The sequence below is a fragment of the Alligator sinensis genome, unplaced genomic scaffold, assembly GCF_000455745.1.
Source record: "Alligator sinensis unplaced genomic scaffold, ASM45574v1 scaffold282_1, whole genome shotgun sequence".
NCBI classification, from domain to species: Eukaryota; Metazoa; Chordata; order Crocodylia; family Alligatoridae; genus Alligator; species Alligator sinensis.
The window spans coordinates 239,812-264,785 of record NW_005842380.1 but is presented as its reverse complement, the minus strand read 5'-3'; the positions used below and the strand labels follow the sequence as shown (position 1 = coordinate 264,785).

The window sequence follows — 24,974 nt, the reverse complement described above, 5'->3', positions numbered from 1 at the left end:
AATGTCCTTAAAAATGTCCATTAATGATTCATATAATATTAAAATGCACGTAAACGTAAAAATACACTTCTTGGGAAAAAGTGGGGGTTTGTTTTTATCGTGGTGGGACCAGGGTTTTTTGACCAAATGGTTGGTGAGACGTAAGGTGCAAAAGGTTGATCTAAGTCAGCTGGCTGCACAGCAATCAGGACTCATGGTAGAGATGATACCTTTTATTTGACCAACTAGATTTTTGCAAAAAAAAAATTATAGTTGGTCTAATAAAAGATATCAACTCTACCACGAGTCCTGATTGCTTTTGGCACTTGACCAATACGGCTACAATCTGGATACCTGGCTGCACAGCCGCGCTCCAGAGCAAGTGGGAAACAGTGCAGAAACGTCCCCTAACCACCAAGAGCCAGGGAACTTCCTACCCTGCCTGCCCTGCAGCTCTCACACACCCAGGCTCCTGAAAGGACAAGCAGGATCTTGACAGCAAGACTTCAGAGATGTACAGATCCCTGGGGTCTTTTCCTAGCCAGCCCTGATGCAATTAAAGCCAGAAGCTGCAGCCCTCCATTGCAACACTTGAACCACCACTTCCCTTGCAGGAACACGCTCGACCTCACACAAACACTAGGTCTGCACAGTCCTGTGGATTGAGGCCTCACTCCTGCCAACAGGAATAACTGCACATGCCCGAACTCAGTAGGATGCTCAGAGGTGGCGATGCAGGCTCAAGTCCTTGCTCCTTCTCGGCATAAGAAAGCTGAAGGGGACAAGACACACAAATCCAAAGGGGGATTCAAACTCAAGGGACAAACCCGCTGCAGGTGGGAAAATGCAGCTTGCTACCAGGCTGGCACCCCCACGATCCCCAGCTTTCCCCCCAGAGGCACCGATACACGACAGGGCTCAAATAACTTGCCACTGCTTTGCACCACTATAATGAGATCCTGGGCACTCATGCAAGCTTCATCAACACAGTGAGATTTGGGGTGGACTGGGAGGAGATGCCAGTAGCAGTTGATTAGCAGAATGAGGACGTCCTGTACTCACCCCTGCCGCAAAGCCCAGGCTGCCATCTAGGATCCGCCTCTGAAAAGTGAAACAAAGCCCTTCATTTACCAACTGCAAATGGAACAAGGGGCCAACAGTTCTGGCAGGGGAACAGCTTTCCAGGGGTTAAGTTTCAAGATGCTCCTATGCTCCCCTATATCAGGGGCAGCTAGGCACAGCTCTCTTTCAAAGCCGAGCATCCTACGTTCAGATGAGCGCCGCAGAGTGACTAAGTGAATTCCCAAAGTCACACAGGACATCTGTGGACACTGAACTGGGTCTGCAGCATCTCAGCTCAGCATCCTAGGGCTGGTCACCAGCCCAAGCCAAGGCTGCACTTCACGCACGTGCTGAAGTCCCAGTGTGCCTTCAGCAACTCTCAAGCTCGTGCTTTGCCACGCTGCTCTGCAGAGGGTGGATTTAAGCAGGTCTTCTGGCAACGTTATTCATGACTTCTGGGTTACAAACAAAAGCAGGAGCCCCCTGATTTGGCAGCCTGGCAATGATTCACGGCTCAGTCCTGCTTGGTTCAATCACGCAGCGACCCGTCTTCCCGAGCCCCAAGCGGAAGAACATTAGCACTGGAGAGCTCCCTGGAGAACAAACTCCTGGAGAAGCTGTCCAAAAAAAGGCAGTAAGAAGCAACCAGGTGGGGAAGGAAAGAGGGGCCAGCTCTTGAAAGCAACACCAGCACCAGCCTGTGGACTGGAAGATGGCAGCTTGGAGCTCTGACAGGCTTGAGCACAACTTCAGCTGCTTCCACCCCAGAAAAACTAACTGAAGTTCATAACAAAAGACATTAAAAGACACCGAAGCGAAGGCAGCAGCAAAGAACACAGATCCCAGCTTCCAGCCTGCCCCTTCCCTCCTACACACCTGGGACTAGATCGTGCCTTTGTAGCTTTGTCTGAAGCAAAGGAGATGGGGGCTATTTTAGACCAAAAGAAGATGGATCCCTACAGGGTGAATGCTGGACAGTCAAGCTGGCTTCTTTCTTTCTCAGGCTGTTGGCACCAGCTAGTCCGACCCAGCTCAGAGCCGGTGCCCGAATCAGAGCTGCATGGGTCCTGCTGGGCCAGCAGGAAGAAAGAGCCAACTTGCTGTCTCCATGTGCAGCAGATACAGCTGCAGCTACGCCAGGATGAAGAGCAGCTGAGGAAGGGCCTGTCATTCTGGCATTCCCCTTTCCTGAGAAGGGAAACTCGCTGCAAACCAGCTCGTTGTAATCAAATATTCCTTCCCCGCGCCTGCACTTTGTGCCACAACGTCGATGCAAATGGGATTTGCAAGCACTGGATAAATGCTTGCTCCAGTCACAGCAGGGAGGGCGCAGGTGGCTGAAAAGTCCATGCAGGGCGAGTTTGCCCAGCCTGGTGTTGGGGCCACACAGCTAGATCCCCCTCCCCTGCAAACCCAGGGCCTCAGAGTTTTGTCTGGAGGGAGGGAGAAGCTTCCACCTGACTCTCCATACCCACCTGGCCGCTGGAAAACACGAAGACGAGTGCTGAACCCGCTGCCGTCAGCCCCCAAGTCAAGAAGGTTCCTAGCAGCGCCTGGACCACCGGACTGAGGCCTGCGATCATCCTGAACTTGCCTGGAGCTCACCAGCCTAGAAGAGACACAGGGTATCAGGAGAGAAGGCATCAAACACAATGTAGGCTTTAAACCAAGAACACGACCCCTACCCCTTATTAACAGGAGGAGCTTTGGGCCTGGCTTTCATAGGTGCTGGGCACCTAATGTTCCCTTCAGAGCCCCGGGCATGAGGCCGGTCAACTGCAAATCCAGTTTAAGACCATTGGCAGTGCAGCTCGTCTGGTCCGCTCCCACCTCAGGCAGCCTGGACCCTGCTGGAGTTTGTGACATTGAAATCCAAAAGTCATTCCCCGCTCCCTTGTGTCAATGAACCTTTCCATAGAGCCCCCCTGGCTTCAGTGGGGATCTACCCTGCAAGGACCCCGTTTCCGCGTGGGAGCCCAAGGACATCCATCCGCGTAGAACAAGTTTTCTTTCTGGGATGCGGGGGGGTGGGAAACAAAGACACCCTCTACCACCATGAGCAAGAACCTAGGAGTCCAACCTCCAGGGAAACTACACAGGCTGGCACATCCTTACATTCCCCAGTAGCTCCCCTTGAAGCCCTCAGTTCTCCCAACCAAACAACTAGGAAAAGGGAGAAGACGAGAAATACAATTAATTCACACCGTCCCTCAGTCCGAGCAGAAATCCCAAGCCCACATTCACTACACTTCTGGGGTGCAGCAGATGCATGCGTGCTTGCACCAGTGAAAACCGCACAGCAGTCCATGCAGAGCACCAACTATACTCATTACACTGTTCGCAAACACTTGTGTCACACCGGACAAAGAACTAAAGCAGCAATATTAAGACTACGTGACTACTTCTGAACTGCTAAAACTTCCAATAACCTACGGAAAGGAGCCCTGATGTTTCCTCCTGGCATCTGAGGAATACCTAGTTAACTTGCCGTCATGCTCACGGCACACTAAGGATTCACCAAGGGAGATGCTGTCTGTCAATCAAGACATCTAAAAAAGAAAAAGCTGCTATGTATCTTCAGGCAGAAGCATGCAATATCAGTAAAGCTCTGTGCAAAACCCTCCTGCCTTCTGGACTTCAACACCCAGTAACACACTAGCCGAAAGGCTGCCTTTTTTTCTGCCCTAGTCCCCTTCCTCGCTGCAAAGGCTGGAAGCCAAAGGCCGATTTTAAGGACTCAGATCTCTGTCAAACTGGTGCACAAAATATAGGCTTGAGGTCCCCTTGTTTAAAGCCCGGCTGCCCGAGCAGAGCAGGGATCGAGCCCTCCTAGTCGCCCACCCAACACACGGGATGTCCAGCCTGGGGAATAAGCTCCCTCCAGCGGTGCTGCAATCGCCTACCCTGGAAGACTTCCAGAGGAGACTGGACAGTCGCCTCGCTGGGGTCTCCTGACCGCCAGTTATCGTTCCTGCCCGGCGCAGGGCACTGGCCCCGACGATCTCCCATGGTCCCTTCGAGGAGTAACCCTCGAGGACACAGGTCCTCCCACTCCCTTGGGTCCCGGGCTGCTTTGTTAAGCCTCCTGAGTGCCCCGAGGATCCCCCAAAGCACCGACCCTTGGGGATACGACATGCCCCACAGCCTCCACAGCTGCCCTTGGCATTCTCACGCCCATCCTTTCCCTCCATTCCCGCTGCCCCTCCGCGCCAAGAAGGTGCCTGCCGGGGAGGGGGATTATCGGTGGGGTTGAAGATGGCTGTGGAGTCCCATCCCTGCTCTGCACGGTCTCCCAGGGGGCCAGGACACTGCGTGCTTCCCTTCCTCCTCTGCCATTGCGCAGCTCCCTACGCCGGGCGTCCTCGAGGCGGACGGCAGCTCTGCGCCCGCGACCCCCACCCCAGCCTGTCCCAGCTGGATGCCACCCAGACCCCGCTCCCCTGCACCCCTGCCACTTGCTTGCTGCCCTTCCTCGCTGCATGCTGGATACACCCCCTGGCCCCATCCTGCCACCTGCCCACAGCCAGGGCATGGAGAAAAGAGCCCCCTGCAGCCCCCCAGCCAGGAAGGCTCCCTGCCAGGGGCTCTGCCCCAGTGCCCAGGGGCCCCCAGCCCCACGCCCAGGGCCCTGCACCCGGGCACTGCCCCAGACCCCCACTCACTGCTGCTGCTGCAGCCCTGCCTGCTCCAAGGGCTGCTGCCACTTCCGGGTTCTGCTGACACGTGTCGCCCCCCCCCCCCCCTCCCCCCCGCCGCAGCCAATCGGAGAGCTGGAATCGGTGGGTCTTTATGTTTCGCGTTGCTGCGTGGGAGGAAAAAAGAGAGCGGGCGGGCGCTGCTGGCTGCTCCCTCTCCCAATCCCAGCCGGATTTAGACTGAAACTATAGTTTGGGGCCGATAAGTAAGAGAGAGAAAACTGGACTTTTGTATTGTAATATGCCAAAACCAGACATATAGATATATCTCTCTAGATAGATCTGTATAGATATCTTGATATCTGTATGAGAGAGAGAAAAAACTGGACATTTGCATTGTAATATGCCAAAACCAGACGTATAGATATGTCTAGCTATCTATCTTATAGATCTATCTATTTATTATAGATATATTATATTATATCTAATTATTTATTAGATAGATAGGAGAGAGAAAACTGGACATTTGCATTATAATATGACAAAAACAGACATATAGATCTATCTATCTATCTAGATATGTATAGATAGATCTATATAGATATCTCGATATCTATAGAAGAGAAAAAAACTGGACATTTGCATTGTAATATGACAAAAAACAGACATATACATGACAAGCATATAACAAAAACAGACATATATATGTGTATGTGTGTGTCTGTTTTTGTCATATTACAATGCAAATGTCCAGTTTTTTCTCTCTCTTATATAGATATCAAGATATCTATACAGATCTATCTATATATATCTAGATAGATAGATATATCTATATGTCTGTTTTTGTCATATTATAATGCAAATGTCCAGTTTTCTCTCTCTTATATAGATATCTAGATATCTATCTAGATATAGATAGATTTAGATAGCTATCTAGATATCTTTATCTATATCGATATCTAGTTGGTCGAATAAAAGAGATCACATCTACCACAAGCCCCGATTGCTATTTCTGCACAAATTGATGAACTCAATATAAACAATAACTGTGAAGCCATAGATATCTAGTATATACATCTATATAAATATCTAGATATCTATGGCTTCACAGTTATTATTCATTATTGAGTTCAATTTGTGCAGAAATAGCAATCGGGGCTCATGGTAGAGGTGATCTCTTTTATTTGACCAACTAGAGATCTATATAGATAAAGATATCTAGAGATCTATATAGACCAACTAGATTTTTGCAAAAAAATATATATATTATTAGCAAAAATTTAGTTGGTCTAATGAAAGAGATCGCTTCTACTCTGATCCCCGATTGCTTTTTCCTCTAGAGCAATACAGCTCCAACCTGGAGACCGGCAGAAATAACAATCATGCATCTTAAATTTTCATGAAAATCCATTTTTGTGGATTATTTTTATCGTATGGGGACTCTTAAATTGGACATAGTTTAGGGCCTCCGCATGTCCTAATCCAGCACTGGGCTCTCCAGTGGGGGCATGGCCCCTCCCAGCCCTTTTGCCCCCTGCAATGCTGATGGATAAGGGGATTTTCTTCCATCTAGTTTTCTCCCCGCAGCTGCAAGTAAACTGCCCCTTCCAGTCCTTTTGCATGGGTTGCATTGAGCTCCCACTGGTGCTCGGCGCTGCACAAAGCCAGCAGGCCTGGGCCCTGCTCCAAGGGGCCAAGGGCAGCGGGTGCAAAAGGCACCCTTTGCATCTTCCCAGGAGATGGTGCTGGGTCATTCTGCAGCTGTGTTGCAGCACAGCAGGACAAGGGCCAAAGTCCAGCCTGGGGTTGGCGAGATGCGGGAAGGAGGCTGCCAAACGAGAGGGGGGAAAGCAATCAGGACTCGCAGTAGAGGTGATATCTTTTATTAAACCAACTAGATTTTTGCAAAAAAAAAATTCTTTAATTTTCAGGCATTCAAACAAGGGGGGTGCATTTGAACAGGGGGCAGACCTAGTCTTACTGCTCTGGGTCCAAACAGGCCCATGGGCGACTGAACAGTTTTGCTCAAATCCCAACTTTTTGCTCATGGGGGATATCCTCTGGGCCAAGCAGGGGCAAGGGAAGGTGAACAGGGGATGAAGAGGAGGAATCACAGACAATGAGGGCTGGAAGGGGCCTCAGGAGGTCCCATCTAGTCCAACCCCCTGCTCCAAGCAGCACCAGCCCCAGCTCCATCATCCCAGACAAGGCTTTGCCCAGCCAGGTCTTAAACACCTCCAAGAATGGAGGTGCCACCACCTCTGGGTAACCCATTCCTGTGCTTCACCGCCCTCCTAGTGAGACGTTTTTCCTAATCTCCAACCCTAACTTCCCTTGCTGCAACTTGAGCGCATTGCTCCTTGTCCTGGCATCTGCCCCCATGGAGAACAGTCCAGCTCCATCCTCTTTGCAGCCCCCCTGCAGGGAGGTGAATGCTGCTATTCAATCCCCCTCGGTCTTCTCTTCTGCAGACTCAATAAACCCATTTCCTTCAGCCGCTCCTCACCAGTCCTGTCCCCCAGCCCCTCCAACCATTTTCCTTGCCCTCCGCTGGACTCTCTCCAATGTTGACCACATCCTTTCTGCAGTGGAGGGCGCACAGCTGGACACAGCACTCCAGATGTGAAGGAGGGGGCTGGGATCTCCAGGTGCCAGACTTACAGGACTCAGGAGGACCTCGCACCCGGCGTCAGGGAGGTGAAGAAATTCCTCTTCCCTGGCTGGGGATTTGTAGCTCATGTACAAGCAGAGTGCTGATGGCTAAGGATATTTTTTCCATATAGTTTTCTCCCCCAGTGACAAGCAAACTGCTCCGAAGGATGCTGCCCCTTCCAGTCCTTTTGCACTACCGCGGTCCCCCTCTGCGGTAACAACGTCTTATGTATTAGTTTAGTTCCCACCATGTGCTCGGCGCCGGGGCAAAGACAAGAGTCCCCAAAGAGTCGACTCGGACTATTTACGCTGAAGTCCTCTGCCTGGGTGCAGCGAGTTATCATCAGAGCTGCTAAACCCCATATTTCTAGGGCTCCACTCGTCACCCGGGTTTCCGAGCACTCAGCACGCACCGTTCAGTCCAGGTTTCCCGAAATCTCAGCACTCAGCAGCCTGATTTTGCTCTGAGCGGGTCTCTAAGTTTTAGCCCGGTGATCTCTCCCTACACAAGCCCCACAGAGGGCTGCCTGGCAGCCAGGCCGTTTGCACGAGGCTGCCCCCAGCTCTGAAGCATGGCCTGTTTGTGTGCAAAGAGCCCACACCTGCATGGACCGGAGGGAGGGAGAAATCCTTCTGGGCGCGCCGTGATGGCTGGAGGGCAGAGGAGTTTTGCTGCTGTGACCACAGCTGGATAAAACCCCAGGCAGGAAGCCAAGACCCGGGAAAGAAAACACAAGAAGGAGAAGCGACTAGCTTTGGCAAGACACACTTTTTTTTATATATATATACACACACACACATACACACACACACACACACACACACACATATATATATATAGAAAGAGCTATGTTTTTCACATTCCCCAAGCACTGACTTTAAGAACAATGCCAAAAATCATGAGAGTTGGCAATACTGCATCTGCTCCATGCTCCTGCCTGCCTGCAAAGCCACAAGCAGTTTGCAAAGGACCAAGTCTTTCCCCAAATGCCTCATCCAATCTCCCATCAACAGCTCGCTGTCAGCCTCAGCCAGGCACCTTGGGATGAACAATGTCACTACAGAGACGCCCGGTGCTAAATCACACCTGTGTACCCAGCCCCGTGCTGCTTGCCTGCTGGTTGCTGGACACTGAACAGTGCATCCAGCACTCACGGGACACGGGACATGGACCAAGGTGCGCTGCATGGGAGGATAAGGGATGGGGAGTTCCCCTTGTCTGGAAAGCTGTGCCCCAAAATCTCGCCCCTGGAGAGATGCCCCTTGCAGAGGGGAGGAGAAAGAAAGTAAAAGGGCTGGGGCTGGTCCTACAGGGCTCCTTGACCCAGACCCGTCTGACCCAACTGGACCAGTAGGACCTAAGGCTGTACATGAGTGTACGGCACAACCCAGCACCGAGCACCCTCCTACCAGTACCTCTGCCCGGGGTGTCTTCCCCCCTTGGAGAACAGCATCACCAGCATGGACGCTCCCCAGTAACCTCCTGCCCAGGAGCCAGCAGCAGCCTGGCAGCGAGGAGGAGGAAAGCAGAGAGTCACGGCACCTGGCTGGTGTGAGAGCGGATGGAGAAGGACCGGGTGGGTGACCATGGGGGCAAGGCCAACCCAGCCCACCCCCTCCTGCTCTGTGCTTCACTCCCCAATCTGTCGGAGTGAGCCAGCCGGCACGACACCGGCGTGGTGGAGCCCAGCCCCCTGCCAGCCTCGGTCTGCCTGGCTGAGCTAGGGGTCCCCACAGGCCGCAGGACCCACGACTGAGCACGGCACGTGTTTGCCAGGGACTGGAGCATGGCCGTCGGGAGTCTCCAGCCAGACAGGCACTGCCGGATGGGTCTGCCCCTCTCAGCGCTGCGCCGCGGGGACCCAACTGCATCACGGCATGGCAGAGCACGGCACGGCCAGCCCCGGGCACCAGAGGAGCTTTTCCCACAATGCAGGGCACTGGAGGCATGATGCAGAGCCCAGCCCCAGCTGCCAGGGCGAGTTCTCTCTCCTCTTAATGGATGAAGCTGTTAATTGCATGGCTAACGAGGCCCCGAGGGGGAGTGCCAGCCAGCTGTGCGCTCTGCAAAGAGCAAATCGAGGCTCATATGTCCCTGTCCTGAGCCTGCCGTGGCCCCCAGCCCAAGTTCGACCCCAGCAGCGTCTCCGCTAGGAGAGCTAGAGAGACTCCAGCTGCTGATGGAGCTGGGCAGGGGGGAGCTCAGCTACCCCGGGGGTCTCTGACCCCCTCCTTGCACTCTGCCATTGCAAGAGGGCACAATGCCGCGTCCCCACATCTGGCCAGGCCCCTTCTATCGTGATGCTGGGATCTCAGCTTGAGCTGGTTTCTCTCTGCCCACACACAGCTCCAGGCCAGGGGGGGACATCACGGGTAATGCACACACTGTGTCCAACACCAATGCCCCCAGCCCCGTCCTCGCGAGTGCTGCCCAACCCTTCCTCTCATGCCAGCCTCCAGCCCTGGCAAGCGGGAAGGCTGAACGCTGCCTCTGGCACCCTCATCCTCATTTATTAAAGTGTTCATCTCCACCGCACTCGGGAAAGGTCAAGCCCATTTAAAACCTCCCTGATTTAGGATGGAATCAATTTTCCCCACTTTATTGCCTGCATCCTTCATTAGCCGCTCGAACAAGCCAGATGTGGAGAGTGGGGCCAGCAGGGAGAGGAAACGGCTGGACAGAGGAGGACCGTGGGCATCTGAGGAGGGGCCAGGGGCAAACCTTGCACCCATCCCCATCCCGTCACAGTCTCCAGCAGGTTGGCGTGCACCTCACCTCCGCCCACCTGCTTTATCCAATAACCCCAGCACATGGTGCGGGGCGGGGATGCGGCCTGAGTCACCTGGCTCTGCCTTTCCCTATTGCAGCAGAGGCACACGTCCCTCTTGAGCAACCCAGGAGCGAGGGAACAGGCACAGCAAACAGTTTGCAAGCAGCTCACTCGGGGCAAGAGAAGGACGGGGAAGAGGAGCCTGGCACCAGGCACCAGATCCTGCACTGGGAAGGTAAGGCAGCCAGCGCTGCCCATGTGTTTGGCTTGCTGAGTGTTTGTTTGGTGGGATGTGTGTGGCTTAGGCGTGTGCCACAAGCAGCGCGACCTCGGTGATTACTGCCCATGTCTGATAAAAGCCCTGACAAGGGGACGGGGCCAGTCCAGGCCCAGCAGTGTCTAAAAGGAGACTCCCCAAGCAACCAGGGAGGGAGCAAACAGGGCAAGCAGTTTGCAAGTCAGTTCACTGCCCGCCGCTTTGTAGGGGAGACTTTAAGGTAAGCTCTTTCTTTCAATTCAGAGCAGCTAACCTACGTATAAGTAGCTAGACTACATGCATAAAATGCAGCAGGGAGACCAGTACTGAAGCCCCTTGCTTAACTACAGTCCCGACCCAGGAGGAGTGCACGAGGGAGTTTGCTTGGAAACTCCCACCTTCCTTCACTGCAAGCTTGGTGAGAGGCAGCAGGGAAAGGGGAACGTTTCGGGGCCAAGGAGCAGCAAACAGGTGAGTTTGCTAGGGAAGGTCTGCTTGCGCGAGGGGCAGCATGAGAGAGGCAGCGGATTAAGAGACCCAGAGAAATGGCTGGAGGACATTGCAATGCCAGAGCCACTGCCAGCTTTTCCTCTGCTTGCACCTGGAGGGGTCTGTCCAGGCAGGACCGCTCACTGTCGAGCTGGTGCTGTGGAGGTGGGATTTGGCTTCTTCGACCGTGGGATGTTGTTCCAAGAAGAAGGGTTGCTGGGAAGAGATGGGATCCACCTGGCAAAGAGAGGGAAGAGCATCTTTGCAGACAGGCTCGCTTACCTAGCAATGAGGGCTTTAAACTAGGTTGGTCGAGGGATGGAGACTAAAACCCTGGGAGGAGTGGGGGACCTGGAGGGAGCACAAGGAGGAGGGCTTGGCTCGGAGCAAGGGACATGAAGGGGAACAAGAAGGGCTTCTACAAGTATGTCGGGAGCAAGAAGAGGATCAGGGAAAGTGTTGGGTCCCTTACTGAGTGGGGAGGCAACCTTGTGACAGAGGATGCAGAAAAGGCTGAAGTGCTCATTGCCTTTTTTGCTTCAGTCTTCACAAGCAAGGACAGCTCCCAGACGACTGCCCCGGGTAGCATAGTTTGGGGAGGAGACGACCAGCCAACAATGGTGAAAGAACAGGCTGGGGCCCATTTAGAAAAGCTGGATGTGTACAAGTCCATGGGGCTGGATGGGATGCACCCCATGGTGCTGAGGGAGTTGGCTGATGTGATTGCAGAGACGCTGGCCATCATCTCTGAAAACTCATGGAGATCAAGGAAGGTCCTGGATGGTTGGAAAAGGGCAAATCTAGTGCCCATATTTAAGAAAGAAAAAGGAGGATCCAGACCAGTCAGCCTCACCTCGGTCCCTGGAAAAATCATGGAGCGGATCCTCAAGGAATCCATTTCTAAGCACTTGGAGGAGAAGATTAGAAACAGTAAGGATTCGCCAGGGGCAAGTCATGCCTGACCAACCTGATTGACTTCTGTGATGAGATGACCGGACCTGTGGATGTGGGGAGAGCAGTGGAGGTGATATACCTTGACTTTAGCAAGGCTTTTGGTACTGTCTCCCACAGCATCCTTGCAGGCAAGCTAAGGAAGCACAGGCTGGATGAATGGGCTGTAAGGTGGATAGAAAACTGGCTGGATCATCAGGTTCAAAGGATAGTAATCAATGGCTTGATGTCTGGTTGGCAGCTGGTATGAAGTGGAGGGCCCCAGGAGTCAGTCCTGGAGCTGTTTTTGTTCAATATCTCCATCAGCGTCCTGGAGGATGGCACAGAGCGCACCCTCAGCACGTCTGCAGATGACACCAACCTGGGGGGAGTAGTAGATATGTTGTAGGGTAGGGCTAGGATTTAGACCTCAACAAATTGGAGGATTGGACCAAAAGAAATCTCATGAGGTTCAACAAGGACAAGTGCAAAGTCCTGCACTTAGGAGGGAGCAATCCCATGCACCGGTGCAGGCTGGGGGTGGCGGGCTGGGCAGCAGCTCTGCAGAAAAGGACCTGGGCGTGACAGAGGACAATAAGTTGAATAGGAGCCAGCAGTGTGCCCGTGTTGCCAAGAAGGCTAATGGCATATGGGGCTGCATTGGTAGGTGTGTTGCCAGTAGGGCAAGGGAAGTGATTATTCCCCTCTATTCAGCACTGGGGAGACCACATCTGGAGTCCTGTGTCCAGTTTTGGGCCCCCCACTACAGAAAGGATGTGGACACATTGGAGAGAGTCCAGGGGAGGGCAATGAAAATGAATCGGGGGCTGGAGGACAGGACTGGTGAGGAGAGGCTGAGGGAAATGGGCTGATTGAGTCTGCAGGAGAGAAGACCAAGGGGGATTGAATAGCAGCCGTCACCTCCCTGCAGGGGGGCAGCAAAGAGGATGGAGCTGGACTGTTCTCAGTGGGGGCAGATGGCAGGACAAGGAGCAATGGGCTCAAGCTGCAGCAAGGGAAGTTGAGGTTGGATATTATAGATTCATAGATGTTAGGGTCGGAAGGGACCTCAATAGATCATCGAGTCCGACCCCCTGCGTAGGCAGGAAAGAGCGCTGGGTCTAGATGACCCCAGCTAGATGCTCATCTAACCTCCTTAGTTAGGAAAACTTTGTCACGAGGAGGGTGGTGACGTCTCCATCCTTGGAGATTTGAAGACCCAGGTAGACAAAGCCTTGTCTGGGATGATGTAGTTGAGGTTGGACTAGAGCAGGAGGTTGGCCTAGATGTGACCTCCTGACATCCCTTCGAGCCCTCATTGTCCGTGATTCCCAGCACCACTCACCAGCGCCCTATAACCTTTCATTGCTGGTGAGTGGATAAAGCACTCAGCACACCTCTAACTATTGCTCCTGACTCTCTCCCAACTGCCTGAGCCTCTCAGGGCTGCAGAAGATTTCCCAGTAAGAACCAGTCAGGCCCCAGGACATGGTCTTGCTACGGGAGCACAGGACTGGGTCCTAGGAGGGAAGGCTCCTGTTCCTGGCTTCACTTATTGCACCTCACAGCTGTGTGCCAACTCCTCTGCGGGGGCCACAAGGCTTTGAAAAAGGCCAGGGGCAGGCCAGCTCCACGATAGCAGGTTTGCTTACAGGGACGCTGGCAGCTGCAAAGCCTGAGCCCATCCTCAAAGCAAGCTCCAGCCACTGCCTCTGGAGGCCAAAGTCCTCCACAAAGCCTGGATGCTCCTTTCCTGTTAATGGCCAGATAACTAGCAATCAATGCCGTGCATCTGGGCTAAGTGACAGCGAAGTGACAGGCAATGAGCGCTGGCCTGCCAGCAAAGCAGGGAGCTCTGGGTGCAGGTGGCCACGGTGCCCACACAGGGGACCAGGGCGGCAACATGCCAGGCATCCAGCGTGCCCAGGGCACGGAGCTGCAGCTGGGCCCTGAGCTTTGGACAGCTCTGCATTACCCCTGGCAGAAAGGGAGGGTGGAGCAGGGACGTGGCGTTGGCACAACGCATGCAAAGGGACTGCAAAGCAATTGGAAGTGTCCCTGGGAGCAATGCCAAGCTCCCCTCTGCCCAGGCCCTGGCTATTTGGAAACTTATTGGGCACCTCAGGGCTCCTTTAGCAGGGGCCAAGGGGCTGGAGTCAGCGGTCATCCTAGGGAAGAATCCAGACCAGGCTTCTCTGGGGTACCAAGGAGCATATCTGGGGTGATGAGGAGCCCGGCAAGGGAAGAAAGCCACCAAGACTGCAAAAGGGGAATGGGCGACCAGCAAAGAGGGGAGCGATTCCAGTCCTTAGCTGCACGTGGCTCATTACAGCAGCTATTCCCTCTCGAAGACATATGGCTAATTGACACAGCCTCTTTCACACTGCCCCCGCCCCAGCACGCCGAGTGCAGCCCGCTAATCTCACGGCAATATCGACAGAGGTGTCGGGAGGAATCGGAGACACGAGTGAGCGGCAGAGAGGAGTGCCCCAAGAGATAGGGAGCCAGGCGCGGTGCCAGGCCCTGCAGCGAAGCAGGCTCTCGCATCCTGCACAGTGCTGCATTCATGGAGCAAGAGGAAAAAAGTGCCCTTGCCTGCCTGGCTTTTTTTTCCAAATGTTTTCTGAACCCCACCAGCTGGCACGTCCCAGCGCCCCGTGGAGAAGGCCCTGGACACAGCACTGGAGGCTGGCTTGAGCCACGAGGGGCTGGGACAGACCTTCTCGGAGGAGCTGCAAACATCTGTACACAGGGAACATCTGCACATGGCTCCGTTCCTGCCTGTCTGCAGCCAGGAAGGGAGCAAGGCTGCCACGTGCACGGTGGTGGTATCCCACACACCTTTGCATGGCTGCCGCACCACCTTCACCTGGAGATGCCTCTGCTCCCAGTCCCCTGTGAGGCTCCCGGGGAGAAGGATGGGGAGCTCAGTCCCCAAGCGCTGTTTACATTCCCCGCAGATGGCAGCAATCGCTCATGTGCTTGCGCGAGGAGCCCGGCCAGCCTCCCCATCACGCCCGGGGGTGAGCAGGGCTGGCAGCCAGCACGGGGAGGAGAGAGCTCCTTGCTCCGCTCACTCCGAGCAAAGGGGCTGCAAGCAGGGGATGGCTGTGGGGCTTCCTCATCACGGCTCCCAAGGGCGGTAGCAACAGCTTGGAGGAAGGAGGGAGAAGCTGGTATCACAGGCTGGGGCCGCAAGCCCGGTGAACCCAGCTCACTGGAGCCACAGGAGATGCACAGATCGCGGCAAGTAGCCATGCAGCAGGGAGCGGGGCTGGGAGGACAGTGCAGAGACAGCTGGCCATCTCCTAGGGACCCAGAGAAATGCACTGGACCTCAGAGTCAGAGAAGAGCTGGCTGGCGGGGCCTTGCAGAGATCACTGCTCAAGACAGAGCCATCCCCATCCAAACCATCCCATTGCCTGACCTATTCCTGACACTACACAACAGCCCTGTCTGTCGCACAACCACAAGGCCCATTCACTTGAGAGATCCAAGCAAGAAGCTGTGCATGGAAGCAACCCTCCCCTCCTCCCCTCGACAGTCCATGCCGATCTGCCCGTGTGGTGAAAGTCCTTCCTGATCCCAAATGTGGTGATCGGGCTGAGCCTGAGCAGAGGAGTGCAAGCGCTGAATCGCGACTTCCCAGGCCTCTGAAGACTGGAAGATGCAAGGGAAGAGGAGCAGGGAATGGATCAGGCTGGACAGATCCTGCTTTCTTAGCACCCATGGCATCTCTTACGCTCTTAGAAGCCAGCAGCTCTTCCCTCCACCGTGTGAGCATCCCTTGAACCAAATTAGCCTGGAAACCTGGAGGGCAGCCACTGCAGAGGGCCATCAAGGCAGCTGGTGGACACCAGCAGCAGGCGCCTATTGCTGGACAGCTTTCTCCACCGCAGCCACCGCTTGCAACCCACCTCCTCCAGCACGGCGGGGACTGGGAACCGAGTCCGAAGGACTCATCCTGCTGGGAGCAGGCGTTCAGCAGAAGGCCACTGAGCTCCCTTCGGTCGGGCTCTGCCAGCTTGAATAGGTTGCGGCAGCATGCAGGGGGCGGAGAGGGAGGAACCGTGGGCTATTCGGGGTTTGACTGCAGGATACGAAAAGTGGCAATTTCCAGCCGTCTTCCCCAGGTGCCCCAACACGTGGGATTGTTCCTATGGCACATTGCACAGAGCCTAGCAGCCATGCAAAGGAGTGTGGGATACCCCACCCCCAACAATGCTAAGTATATACAGGGCGTGTCTGCACAGGCATTTAAGCACTCTTAAATTAATGTGCATTGGCTTCATGCTCATTAAGTGGGTTTAGGCAGGCATCTACATGTGCAGGCATTAAAGTGCATTAACACTGTGTATGGATAGACCTGGGATTAAAGTTAATCCCAGATCAATCCATACACACAGCGTTAATGCATGTTAACGTGCCTACACGTGCATTAATGTGCTTTAACTATTTGCACTTAAATTTGATACCTGCCCTTCGAAATGTAGGTGCAATTAGCCTCAAAGTCACCATTTTTAAAGCACATGAAAGGTGCCCATGTGTAGACACATGCCCTAATGCACCCTCAAAGCATCTCGTGTAGATGCGCCCACGAAGGAGGAAACCCCCCCAAAAGAAACACGCAGTGCCAATGCCACAGCAGCTGGCTGCTTGGATGTGCCTATCCCACGCCAGTTCGGGGAAAGCAGCGGAAGGGCAGAATGAGTCGAGGCCCTTTGCAAAATGGAGGCAAACTCCAATTAGGAGCTCTCGGGTTGTGGGCTCTGTAATACGCCGGCTTCGGTCATGTCGGCATGGCCCTGCGATGATCCGGGCCTGTTTATCAAACTAACGAGCAACTGCAAAGCTTTCTCCATCCCAGTCAACAGCATAATTGACTTGCTACAGCCCTGCAAGCCTCCTGCCTGGCAAACACAATTATTTGTAAAATTGAACTGAAATAGGGGGATGCCATTCGAAGTAGCTTCAGTCAGCAGTGAGAGCCGGAGCAGGTCCGTCTATTAGCCAGGGATGGAGAGGAGAGGAGAAGGCGAGCCGAGAGACAGAAAGGGCAGCGCAGGCACCGGGTGCCCATGAGAGATGAAGTGACACGTTCATCACGGTCTGCACCGCCCCTGCCCGAGCCATTAGGTTGCTCCTCCGGGGCAGGGGCGTAGAGCGGGGAACTCCCATCCTTCCCTGAAACAGCCTAATCAGATTGGGAGGAACCAGAACAGGCTGGGAACAAGGTGTCTGGAACAACTCGTCCCCTCGCTGCGCTGCCGATCAGCCCCTGGCGTGGGCCTGGAAAGCGGTGGCTGAGATAGATCTTGTTAAACCAGCGCCAGCCACGAAGGCAGATGCACCGAACCCAGGTCAGCGCTGCCACATGCAAGGGGCACGTACACCCATGCCACGCAGCCTTGGTTTCCTTCCTCGGGCAGGGGTGGCCATGCAGCCAGTCCCCCGAGGCCTAGCAAGTCTCTGCTCCCAGGATCTCTTTTATTTATGCCTTGTTAACACAGACAATATCTCTCAGCACTTCTCTAAGGGACACCCCTGCTCCACCCCACTCAGCCGTAGTCTTGTACAGCCTTCGCACCAATCCTCCTCCCCGGGCTCCCAGACTTCTTGCATCAGCCTGACCCGGCGCCAGGAGAAAATCCCAAAGGGGCTGAGATGCAAGAGCCCTTCCAGGTGCCCCGTGGGCTGGGACGACACTTTGGGGGGGAGGCAGGTGAGAGACCTGTGACTTCAGCATCAAGAGCAGGGATGGGACCGTGCAGCGTTTGAAATGGCAGAAGTGCATCGGTGCTAATGGCAATGCCACGGCTAGGTCTGAGGACTGTCCCTGCTCAGATGAACTGCTCGGGACAGGGCAAGCGGTGAGCAGCGGCAGAGGTGGAGGATTTACATGGCTCCGGCTGGAGGCGGAGCGGCTGAGAGAGCTTCGATCCACAGGGGTCCTACCTAGGTAGCTGCCCTTCTGCAGGGAAGAGCAAGCCAGGACCCCTGACCCAGGAGGATGGGGTCGGAGGAGGAGGAGCGTGCTGGAGGCCTGGCCCAGAACCAGCTGCGAGGGTCAGATCCGGTCTGACCCAGGGGCACGCATGCTGATGCCAAGGGAAACTGGGGGTGAAACGCCCAGCTATGAACCATTCAATGCCTCTAGGATTTTGCTTTGGACCCATCTCCATCACCAAGGGGTGAAGATGATGGTAAAGAGCAGCGGTTAGGTGCTCTCCAGACCGACTTTTAAATGGGCAGGTGGAAGGAAGGTTTCCACAGACTGTGCCGCTGCAATGGTCCCTCCATAAGCATTTGGATCTGGCTGCTTGCCTCCCCCGTGACAGAGCGGTCTGTACTCCAAGCAGCAAGGAGACAGCAAGAAGAACGAGCCGTTCTGCTCCCAGCCAGCTTGGAGGCCATCTGCAGCCTCCTTCCACGAGTCCCCAGGACACGGGTTCAGATGCCTTCTCCTCCAGGTAGCTGGGAGAAGGCATGAAGACACCGCACGCTCTGCACTGGGGCACCAGGCATGCGTGCACCACGTCCCCCAGCCTCCTTCCTGGAGCATGGACGGGGCACAGGTCACATGTCCTTGATTTTCCAAGAGACTCTTAACAAAACGCTCCGCACAGAAGCCACAAACTGTCTTCTCCACGTTTCTTTCCCGCTGGTTTCACAGCCGTGGGGTGTGCATAGGAACAGGATGGGTCTTTTTTTTTTGCTTCAAGAGCATCTTTGCTTTTCTTTTCGAAGCTCACGTGCCTTCTACGCTGCAGCAGGAACCACATTGATTAACAATCATGCCCTGCATTAGGTTAGGATCCAACCCTGAACCTCAGTGACACAGAAGATCACTGCGTGGGGGTTGAACGTGGCTATCTCATTTGCTTTTGGAGCCCTTTCCTTGCTGCTAGCCAAGCAGCGGGCAGTTCCAGTAGTAGCTTGCCGGCGGGCTGGTTATTTGCTGCCCAGAGCTGCTGGAGGGTGGAGAGAGAAATGGCAAAGTTTCCTGCAAGAAACGCACCTAACATTTGTGGTTGGCACGGCTCTGGCACCTGCCGAAGCGGTTGGAGCACTGCAGAGAGCCTCTCCATGCCCTGGAGGCTGGCTAGGCTTTAGGGTCCTGCTTTTGGGCTAGCAGATGGAGAGGCAGAGAAGTTCCCCAGACCCACGGCAGCAAGGCCCAGCACTCAGCCATCCCCTCTGCCAGGGTCTGGCTCCCAGCTCCACCCTGGGGTAGCATTCCCAAGGGGCAAAGCAGCAAGCATCGAGGGGGACCTCAGCTCAGCATGGCCTCAGCAGTCACACTTGCACTCGTTTCCAGCTGCTCCAGGGCTGCAGAAGAGCCAAAGCCTTCATTTCACACAGCCGTGGTCTCCTACCCCAACAAAGCGCTGGGCCCTGTATGCTACCCCCTCCTCGGCATGCCTGCTGCAGCAGGGTGCCCCTTCACTGGGCACCCCCCTTCCACCTACCCCACACAGCACCTGCCTACTCCCGTTGCTCCTTTGCATGGCCTGAAAGGATCAGTGCTCAGCTCTGCCTTCCCCACAGGGGCTCGGTCTGCACTGGAGCTAGGTTTGTGCCCGTCATGCAGGCTCTTAATGCCCCATGGGGACAGCTGCCCCCTGCCACCCACACACCTTGATTTGCTATTGATTTTTGTGCCATTTATTTCAGACAAAACCTTTTTTCCATGCCCCACCCCCCCACAGCCACCCCTTTCAGATTTATGAGGCTGCTACTGATTTTCCTGCCAGTCCTGGGGACCCGGTGCCCCCAGATCTACCCCAGCAAGCACATTTCTAATGGCAGATGGGACAGACCAGCCCCTGCTCATGTTGATCAGGAGCACAGGCCTGGGGCTCTTTGTTCCAACCTGCTCTTAATTTCCTGCATGCTATTGTCTCTCCGATAAGTGATGGAGGGAGGTGGGGGAGCTGGTATTTAATTGCCTGCGAGATCTCAAACAAGCTAGAGCAGAGGTTATCTCCCCTAAACCCTGCTTTTTGGTCTTCCCACCCCACTCCCTGCTCAAAGACGGGCTGCCAGAGGCTGCTGAGCACACTGTGCCCTCCATGCCAGGGCTTTTTGCAAATGCTCCGCTGCCTCCCGTCTCTCCCCAGGAAGATGAGAGCCCCCGGTGCTCATCCAGGGTCAGAGGGGTGCTCAAGCAGAGGTGCAGGGGGCACCCCCAAAGAGCTGCAACTGGCAAGGAAGCCAATTCTAGCAACAGCCATTAGAGGGGGGCTCCTGGGTGGCAAGACCCCCTCTGCAAAGCTCTTGAAGCATCTGACTTCCAAGCCAAGATGTGCAAGGGGTCTGAATACCTCAAAGGAGCCAGTCCGGCCCCTTGCCCACCTTGCAGGAAGGGTTTGGATGGAGTTGGCCTTTTTCTCTCCGAGAGGCCTCGCTGGAGCCTGCGGGGCTGCAGGAAAAGCCATGCCATGGCTAGGGGCTCCCCTCAGCTCCCCGGGGGGCATCCAAAGCACAGGGGAGCTAGGAGGAAGAGAGGGAGATACAACACCCTGCTTCTCTGGGGTCTTTGGGGCTGGACCCCAAAGACCAGATGAGGCTGTGTCACCCCTTCATCTCTGGGGTTGTTGGGGCCAGATGAGTCTGTATTATCTCCTTGCTCTCTGCGGTCTTCAGGGCTGCATCCCAAAGACCAGATGAGACTGTCACCCCTTCCTCTCTGGGGTCTTTGGGGCAGATGAGGCTGTGTCCCCCCCTTTCTCTCTGGGGCCAAATTAATCTGTATTATCTCCTCTCTCTCTGGGGTCTTCAGGGATGGACCCCAAAACCCAGATGAGGCTTTATCATCCCCTTCCTCTCTGGGTCTTTGGGGCAGATGAGGCTGTGTCATCTCTTTCTCTCTGGGGTCTTTAGGGCTGGACCCCAAAGCCCAGATGAGACTGTCACCCCTTTCTCTCTGGGGTCTTTGGGGCAGATGAGGCTGTGTCACCCCCTTTCTCTCTGGGGTCTTTGGGGCTGGACCTGGGTGATACAGCCCAGGTGAGGCTGTATCACCCCCTTCATCTCTGGGGTTGTTGGGGCCAGATGAATGTGTATTATCTCCTTCCGCTCTGGGGTCTTTGGGGCCAGATGAGTCTGTGTCACCCCCTTTCTCTCTGGGGTTGTTGGGGCCAGATGAGGTGGTGTCACCCCTTCCTCTCCGGGCTCTTTGGAGCTGGATGAGGCTGTGTCACCCCTTCCTCTCTGGGGTCTTTGAGGCCAAATGAGGCTGTGTCACCCCCTTCATCTCTGTGGTTGTTGGGGTCAGATGAGTCTGTATAATCTCCTTCCTCTCTGGGGTCTTCAGCACTGGACCCCAAAGCCCAGGTGAGGCTGTATCACCCCCTTCATCTCTGGGGTTGTTGGGGCCAGATGAGTGTGTATCATCTCCTTCCGCTCTGGGGTCTTTGGGGCCAGATGAGTCTGTGTCACCCCCTTTCTCTCTGGGGTTGTTGGGGCCAGATGAGGTGGTGTCACCCCTTCCTCTCCGGGCTCTTTGGAGCTGGATGAGGCTGTGTCACCCCTTCCTCTCTGGGGTCTTTGAGGCCAAATGAGGCTGTGTCACCCCCTTCATCTCTGTGGTTGTTGGGGTCAGATGAGTCTGTATAATCTCCTTCCTCTCTGGGGTCTTCAGCACTGGACCCCAAAGCCCAGGTGAGGCTGTATCACCCCCTTCATCTCTGGGGTTGTTGGGGCCAGATGAATGTGTATTATCTCCTTCCGCTCTGGGGTCTTTGGGGCCAGATGAGTCTGTGTCACCCCCTTTCTCTCTGGGGTTGTTGGGGCCAGATGAGGTGGTGTCACTGGGTTTCTCCCGGTGCCTTCAGTGCGTCCGAAGCAGAGAAACGCCTGGGTGAGGCTGCCGGGTCCAGCCGTCCCTTGTTCGCGGGGCTGGATGCGAGACAGCGCGGGGCTGAGCGTGCAAGCGCTTGCATGCGGATGTGGGGAAGGGGCACGGGCTGGCGCAGGCTGCGGGGAAAGGGAGGCAGAGCCTGCAGCCGGCCGGGCGAGCTCTGCGAGAGGGAGCAGGAAGGGACTCCTTTGTGCCCATGTTCTCCGCTTTCTAGACCGCCCAGCCCCTCGAGCCGGCGAGGATGAGAGCCCCTTTCCTCTGAGACGTCTGCGCCCGGTCAGGACGGAGCCATGGACGGGGAGCCGGACCTGCCCAACATCACCCAGTTCTGGTACTCCTCGGCCTCGCCCTTCCACAACCTCTCCACCGAGACACCTGCCAACGCCTCCCAGAACGTCACCCACAACCACTTCGACCTGACCAGCAACGCCGTCCTCACCCTCATCTACTTCGTGGTGTGCATCATCGGGCTCTGCGGCAACACCCTGGTGATCTATGTCATCCTCCGCTACGCCAAGATGAAGACCATCACCAATATCTACATCCTCAACCTGGCCATCGCCGACGAGCTCTTCATGCTGGGGCTGCCGTTCTTGGCCATGCAAGTGGCGCTGGTCCACTGGCCCTTTGGCAAAGCCATCTGCCGGGTCGTCATGACGGTGGACGGGATCAACCAGTTCACCAGCATCTTCTGCCTCACCGTCATGAGCATCGACCGGTACCTGGCCGTGGTCCATCCCATCAAGTCTGCCAAGTGGAGGCGGCCTAGGACGGCCAAAATGATCAACGTGGCCGTGTGGGGGCTCTCTCTGTTGGTCATCATGCCCATCATGATCTACGCCGGGGTGCAGAGCAATCACGGGCGCAGCAGCTGCACCATCATCTGGCCGGACGAGTCCGGCGCATGGTACACGGGCTTCATCATCTACGCCTTCATCCTGGGCTTCCTAGTGCCCCTCACCATCATTTGCCTTTGCTACTTATTCATCATCATCAAGGTCAAGTCCTCCGGCATCCGAGTGGGCTCCTCCAAAAGGAAAAAGTCGGAGAAGAAAGTTACCCGGATGGTCTCCATTGTGGTCGCCGTCTTCATCTTCTGCTGGCTCCCCTTCTACATCTTCAACGTCTCCTCCGTCTCCGTCCTGATCGTGCCCACGCCCGCCCTCAAGGGCATGTTCGACTTTGTCGTGGTCCTCAGCTACGCCAACAGCTGTGCCAACCCCATCCTCTACGCCTTCCTGTCCGACAACTTCAAGAAGAGCTTTCAGAACGTCCTCTGCCTGGTGAAGGTCAGTGGCATGGACGATGCGGACAGGAGCGACAGCAAGCAGGATAAATCTAGGCTAAACGAGACCACGGAAACCCAAAGGACCCTCCTCAATGGGGATCTGCAGACCAGCATCTAAGGGGACTCTGGGATTGTCCTTCATCAGTGTTCCTCTCCTCCTCCTTAGGGCAGTAGCACGCGGCGAGTCAGGTCCAGAGCGCTTGACCGTTGCTCGGTCCCGGGGGTGGTAGTGTCACAACTCATGGGGAAGGGGGCAGGGTCCCGTACCCAGACGAACTGCTCAGCCGCAGGCAGGTTGGCTGTCAAGTCCCGAGAAGGATGTAGCTCAGATGACACGCTGAGAGCCACCCCTTGGAAAAGCTCACATGCATGCGTGTGCATTTAAAGCAGGCAGTCCCAGGCCAAGCTCAGCCCTGCTGCCACTCCATTGATCCCTTTGGCGTTACCCACAGGGACGATGGCAGGGGTCCTGGCATGCAGGCTGCGTTCACACATAAGGAAACAGCGGGGCCGAGGCAGCCCTGTCCAGCAGGGCGGCATGGACACAGCCCGGGGTGCTCATGCTATGTGCTTGCACGCATTGGCATGCTCCATCCCACCCCGGTGTGTCTTACGCACGGACATTTCTGCCTGCGTCTTTGCAAAGCAGGGCATGCAGCTGGGGACACTGAAGCTGGCTGAGAGCACCAGTGCACATCTTCACAGCCAAACCCTCCGGTAGGGCATGGAAAATATGCAGGTCCTCCTCACGCCCCATATTCAAATCTTTGTATTATTTGATCATTAAGCAGGTCCCCCGGCCCCCCGCGGCTTTCGGAGGCTGCCGGTGCGTTACTTAGTGGCGTTCCTGCCACTAGGGAAGCAACAAAACTCAGATCACATCCGAAGAAAAACATCCCTGTCCCCAGTCAGGCAGCCAGGCACCTCCGTGTCTGCGTGTTTTCCCATCGCTAGCTGCGGGTGGGCATCAGCTCGGGGCTGGCTCTCCCGCCTCAGATCTCAGAGCAGCTGCTTTTCCCCTTTCTCCCTTCAAACTCGGCTGGCCAAAAAATGCTCTCTTCAATGTAAAATGTGCCCTTCTTCCCTGCCCCCTTAATGCTGATCTCGCCTGCAGGGCCTCATCACCTGGCCCGCAGGTCTGGGAATTTGGCTTCATGCTGCACATTTCCAGACCTGTGGGGAGACCTGCAGGTGGGCTGACATGGGCTGGATGTGGCCTGGGAGCCAGGGAAAACACTGCTGCTTTAGAAAACAGGCTGGGAGAGAGTCAGTCCTGAGCTAGCGGTGGGGTTAGGTTCATTTCATAGATGTTAGGGGCTGGAAGGGACCTTACAGATCATCGGGTCCAGCCCCGCTGCACTTGGGGCTGGGGCAGACGACTTGAGAGTCCTCCCTGGTGATTTTAGTGGCCACAAGTCCCAAAGCCATTGTCTGCCTGTCCTTTTCCTTTCCTGAGCAATGCACGTTGTTTGCTTTTCCCTACCAAGCTCGCAGAGGGTGTGCCTAGCAGCTCGGGTCTTTGAGTCCTCGGCAGGAGGGGTTTGGAGATGCCTGGCTTGGGGGGTCTGCCGTGTCCGCACGTTGCAAGCAGCTGGAGACTAGTTCTGCACAGGTGGCTGTTTTATCTGGGCATGGACGTTGCTGATGCAGAGAAGATGGTTTTGAAGGACTGGATGAGGTGAGAGGGATGCTTGATGATTGCCTCGGAGAGATGTCAGGGCAGGGGCTGAGCTTATTCTCATGTCAGCCTGTGCACAGCATACCCATGACCGCCGGCGCTACAGAGGGGAGGAGGAGACAAACTCTGATAGGCAAAGAAGGAGTCTCTGTAAATCCCCTAAAGGAAGGCACTCGGGTGCATGGAGGCCTTAGTGCCTCTCGTGATGGGATGCCTTCTCCAGTCCGAGCGAGCTGGATGCCTAGCGCTGCCGGTAGCCTACAGAGCCTGGTCCAGCCTGCATCCGTATCAGCACCTGCACAGTGCTGGGGTGGACCAGGTGTGAGCCAGCCCGGCAGCACTAGCCAGCATCGGTCTGGACTCGAGCCACAG

At 55.4% G+C, this 24,974-nt stretch overlaps 2 protein-coding genes across 9 annotated transcripts in view; one reads left to right on the top strand and one right to left on the bottom strand.

Annotated features, from left to right (window-relative positions):
* SLC39A11 (solute carrier family 39 member 11) overlaps positions 1 to 24,974 on the bottom strand; it is a 255,618-nt gene that overhangs the window by 209,435 nt on the left and 21,209 nt on the right. For 4 of the 8 annotated variants that reach the window (XR_003095421.1, XM_006029467.3, XM_006029468.3 and 1 more), the window contains exons 1-3: positions 4,704 to 4,755; positions 2,517 to 2,650; positions 1,042 to 1,080 (exon numbers count right to left, since the gene is read on the bottom strand). Coding sequence is in view for 7 of the 8 variants with exons in the window: in XM_006029467.3 (XP_006029529.1) it covers positions 1,042 to 1,080; positions 2,517 to 2,624 (147 nt within the window). In the remaining variant the exon portion in view is untranslated. Of the gene's footprint in view, positions 1 to 1,041; positions 1,081 to 2,516; positions 2,651 to 3,121; positions 3,185 to 3,474; positions 3,564 to 3,944; positions 4,080 to 4,703; positions 4,756 to 24,974 lie in introns of those variants that run through there. The other 4 variants (XM_025210928.1, XM_025210930.1, XM_025210929.1 and 1 more) reach the window with 4 other exon arrangements.
* On the top strand, positions 10,281 to 23,042 carry SSTR2 (somatostatin receptor 2). Its single transcript, XM_014522637.2, has 2 exons — positions 10,281 to 10,334; positions 21,851 to 23,042. Exon 2 carries the CDS (start codon positions 21,927 to 21,929, stop codon positions 23,040 to 23,042), a length of 1,116 nt encoding a protein of 371 aa, XP_014378123.1. The 5' UTR covers positions 10,281 to 10,334; positions 21,851 to 21,926.